The following is a 4,459-nucleotide window of genomic DNA, read 5'->3' on the forward strand; positions in this document are numbered from 1 at the left end:
CGGACAAGGAGCCAGCCCCGGGAGGGGAAGCCGGCTGCCAGGCACACGGCTAGAGCGTGGTGGGCTGGGACCAGGCACCCGCGCTTCTGTTTTTTTCTTGCAGGGAGAGCAACGGAATAATTTTTGTTTCCATTAAAATTGTCCAGTTGCCAGACACAGTAAGTGTTCAGAAAACATTCACTGTTATTCTACTTTCTGTCTATTATTCTTGCTCCCCCAATTCAGTTTCGTTCACAATGAGAACCTTTCTTTTGACAGTTGTCCCCAATCCACACAGCATTTTCCAGCATTCACAGCAGGTCCCTGTCATCCAGTTGTCACAGCTACGACTCCTGGGAGGGCAGGGGGCTTTACCCCCCTGTACAGCCCAGCCAGGGCTGGCAACTTGCCGAAGGAAAGCACCCAGCAGAGGGCACCCACCACGCTCCAGCTGTGTGACTTGTGTGGTTTCCTAACGGCCTTGTCTGCTTTTCTGATTCCATCCTCAGCCCAGCCCTATGACGCATGGTATGTCATCTCCCCATTTTGCAGGGGTGCAAACCAAGGTTCAGAGAGTCTATGCCATGTGTCCAAGGTCATATAGCTAGCAGGTGGCAGACCCAAGATTAGGACCCAAAGCCAGGCCAGCAACCTGGCACCGATATCCTTGACCACCGTGCAGTGACTTCCTCTCTGCTCTGCTCACCCAAATCTTTCTTGCTTCTTCCAGCCCCACCCAAGCCCCGCCTCCTCAGGGAGTCCTCCCAGCCCTTCCCAGGAAGCATTTACCCATCCCCAAGTCCTCTCACCCATTATTTCAGGGATGAAGTAGGGGAAGTGCTTTGTCTAAAGCCATGCCAGGGGTCAATGTTGGAGCCAGGCCTAAACTGGGATATTTCCCTCTGTCTCCAGTAGACTGTGGGTCCCCGAAAGGCACAGATGGGGCACGTGTGGGCACTTAGTAAATACCTGCTAAGCGGATGGATAAATGGGGAGGGGGGATGTGCCTAGGATGCACGGGCTGGTGCAAGCAATGCTCTCTATTGGCCATTTCCCATTGTCTCCTCCCGACCTAACGACAGCCGGGACATTAGGACCCACACATGTGGCACCCCTTTTAGTCCCACTGCAACCCTGTTCTCAGTGTCTCACGGACTCTATGATGGGACTGCCTGGGTTCAAATCTCAGCTCTGCCGCCCCCTAGCAGTGACGGTGGGGAAGTTCCTTCCTCTCCGTCCTCATCTTTAAAATGGGGATCACTGTATCCACCTCAAAGGGTTGTCTGTTGTAACTGAGTTAATAAAATGTATCTTCAGCAACGCCTGGCACTCAGAGCTCAGTGCTCACAAAAGTATCTGCAGCTCCATGTAACAGAGGAACTGAGGCTCAGAAAGATGGGGTGGCCTGGCCGGAGTGAGGGCCAGTACAGAGGGCTGGCCCCAGCCCTAAGCCTGGCCCCTGGCGTGGATGCAGAGCCACACTCACGTGGGGCAGGGCGAGCGAGCAGCGGCTGCTGCACTCATAGGCCTCCTTGTGGCGTCCCAGCTCGTTGAGGGCGCGCGCCTTGCGGAACAGCGCCCGGATGTTCTCGGCGTCCAGGCTCAGCGCCTTCTCGCTGTCCTCCAGCGCCTTCTCGTACAGGCCCTGCCGGAGAGGAGCAGGTGCTCTGTCAGCCCTTACCCTCCCTCCCCCAAGCCTTTGCCCCTTCCCCCCGAAGACCAGCCTCCCTTCCCTGCAGAGACAGAGGACGCCGGAGGACCCGGCTCAGGGAGAGGCTCCAGAGCTCCAGGAAACAGCTCTGGTGTTCACACTCCGGTCAAGGGCATCCCTGTGTCCAGCTGCAGGGGCGGCCAATTGTCAGGACACTGGAGGGAGGGCCTTCATGCCACAGTGATGAGCCCAGTCACTCAGACACGTCTATTCTGTGTCTGCCTTCAGTTCAGAACACCATGGACCGAGCCCTGGCTGGTGGGGCTCAGCTGGCTGGGCATCATCCTGTGCACCAAAAGGTTGCTGGTTCGATCCCCGGTTAGGGCACGTGGCCCGGTTGCAGGCTTGATCTCCAGTAGGGGGGGTGTATGTTTCTCTCTCTCCCTCTCCCTTCCTCTCTCCCTCTCTCTCTCTCTAAAAATCCATAAAAAGTCTTAAAAATAAAAAAAGAGAACACCATGGACTGAGAATAATAAAGGCGCCTTGAAGAGGAAGTGAACTCAGGAAGGCAGCCAGCGTACAGAGGGGTGTGAGCAGGCACCTGGCAGACCCGTTTATCCAGAACAGTCCACTGTGAGTTCCAGGTGTCACTGAGCCTCTACAGAGCCCACAGCACAGCCTCCACAGGATCTGGCCAGTGCCTGAGTCAGCGAGCGAGCAGGGCAGGGACGAGGGGGAGGCTGGAGCTCTGAGGAGGAGAGGAGACTGAAGTGTGGAGAAAGAAGTGAGGGTGTGATGGGAGGCAAGGAGCCCAGGAGGGAGGAGCAAGAGGCCAGAGGTTTGCAGAAAGAGGCAGGGCGATGAGAAGAGGGGTTCTCAGCTCTGACTGCCCACAGACTCCTGCCAATGCTCAGCCCCCCTCCACCCCCCCGCCGCCCAGATTCTAACATAATCCATCTGGGGTTGGGCTTAGGCACCAGTACTATTTTATTTATTTCTTTTTTAAATGTATATTTTATTGATTTCAGAGAGGAAGGGAGAGGGAGAGAGATAGAGATAGAAACATCAGTGATGAGAGAAAATCATTGATTGGCTGCCTCCTGCATGCCCCCTACTGGGGATCGAGCCCACAACCCCGGCATGTGCCCTTGACTGGTCACAAACCTGGGACTCTTCAGTCCGCAGGCCGACGGTCTATCCACTGAGCAAAACTAGCTAGAGCACCAGTACCATTTTAAAAATTGTTTCTTTATCTGAAACATTTTTATTTATTGATTTTTGCTTGAGCCACCATTGTCTCAACCAAACAATTGGTGCATAGCTTTGGCCCTTGCCAGAGCTCAAGGTCCATCAGCATTCTGGGTACTTTGTTTACACTTTCCTGATAGCGTAGACAATTAAGATTTTTACCGGATTTGTGTTACCCCCGTTCCCTATAATAGTACCTCACACCCTTGGGAATCAATAAAAAATCACCTTCTTGGTGCTTAAAGGTAACACAACCCTGATATTTTAGAATTACAACAGCACACTGTACAATTATCCCAGGCAAACTTACAAACTAATTCCTTAGATGCCTGGCAACAATTTTAAAAGGACATGAAAGAATTTAATCCCTTCCACTGGATCTCCTTACGTTTGCCTCTCAGCATAACCACTATTGCCTGTCTCCTTCTCGTTCTTGTATGTTTATTTCTAATCTGCAGATGCGGAATGAAGAGTCTTAAAAGGACTCGAACCCTTCAGGCAGCATTCACTTTTCAAGATTTATTAAGGAAACGAAAAGGGGGAGATGCTGGAAGCTACCCATTGTCTATGCCAGTGATGGCGAACCTATGACACGCGTGTCAGAGGTGACACGCGAACTCATTTTTTTTGGTTGATTTTTCTTTGTTAAATGGCATTTAAATATATAAAATAAATATCAAAAATATAAGTCTTTGTTTTACTATGGTTGCAAATATCAAAAAATTTCTATATGTGACACGGCACCAGAGTTAAGTTAGGGTTTTTCAAAACGCTGACACGCCGAGCTCAAAAGGTTCGCCATCGCTGGTCTATGCTATCAGGAAAGTATAAACAAGGAACCCAGAATGCTGATGGCCATTGAGCTTTGGCAAGGGCCAAAGCTATGCACCAATTATTTAGTCGAGACAATGGTGGCTCAAGCAATTTCCTGATCTAACAGTCTCAAAGTAAATCTTTACTAATACTTACTGACCTTTAAGATAGTCTGTCTGCTACCGGAATTGCCTGCCTGACTAAGGGCAATATGTGTATCTAAAATTGAATAAAAGGTTGGCAGGGCCTGGGCACCAGTGAAGCCCTCCCACTAGAGTTGGGCTCTCCACCTGGCCCCCCGTTTCCAAATTCATATTTTTGTCTACTCTTGTCATTTGCGCGCGGCCCTTCTCCAGGTCCTGAACCCAAGCCACGCAGGACAGGGATATCACAACTCTCACAGATTTTAGAGAAATGGAGAGAAAGAGAGAGTGAGAGAGAGAGAGAGAGAGAAAGAAACATCGATTTGTTGTTCCACTTAGTCATGCACTCATGGTTGACTCTTGTATGTGCCCTAATCAGGGATCAAATCTGCAACCTTGGTGTATCAGGACAATGCTCTAACCACTGAGCGCCCCAGCCAGGGCTGGCCAACAGTATCACTTAAGAATTGTTATTATGTATTAGGACTTTAAAAGCTCCAGGTGAGTGTGCTGTGCAGCCCGGCTGAGAGCCCAGGGGGTGACGGTGAGGGTCAGACAGGAGGATGTACAGCCGGCCTTGCAGAGGCTCCCGCAGAATGGGCCTGGCTCACTGGGCGTCTGGGGG

At 51.3% G+C, this 4,459-nt stretch overlaps 1 protein-coding gene across 1 annotated transcript in view; it reads right to left on the reverse strand.

The window, feature by feature from the left end:
• ZC3H7B (zinc finger CCCH-type containing 7B) overlaps window positions 1-4,459 on the reverse strand; it is a 26,026-nt gene that overhangs the window by 19,947 nt on the left and 1,620 nt on the right. The window contains exon 4 of the mRNA XM_014543823.1: window positions 1,466-1,624. Within this exon, the coding sequence (XP_014399309.1) occupies window positions 1,466-1,624 (159 nt within the window). The remainder of the gene's footprint in view (window positions 1-1,465; window positions 1,625-4,459) is intronic.

Source organism: Myotis brandtii, unplaced genomic scaffold (assembly GCF_000412655.1).
Source record: "Myotis brandtii unplaced genomic scaffold, ASM41265v1 scaffold339, whole genome shotgun sequence".
NCBI lineage: Eukaryota > Metazoa > Chordata > Mammalia > Chiroptera > Vespertilionidae > Myotis > Myotis brandtii.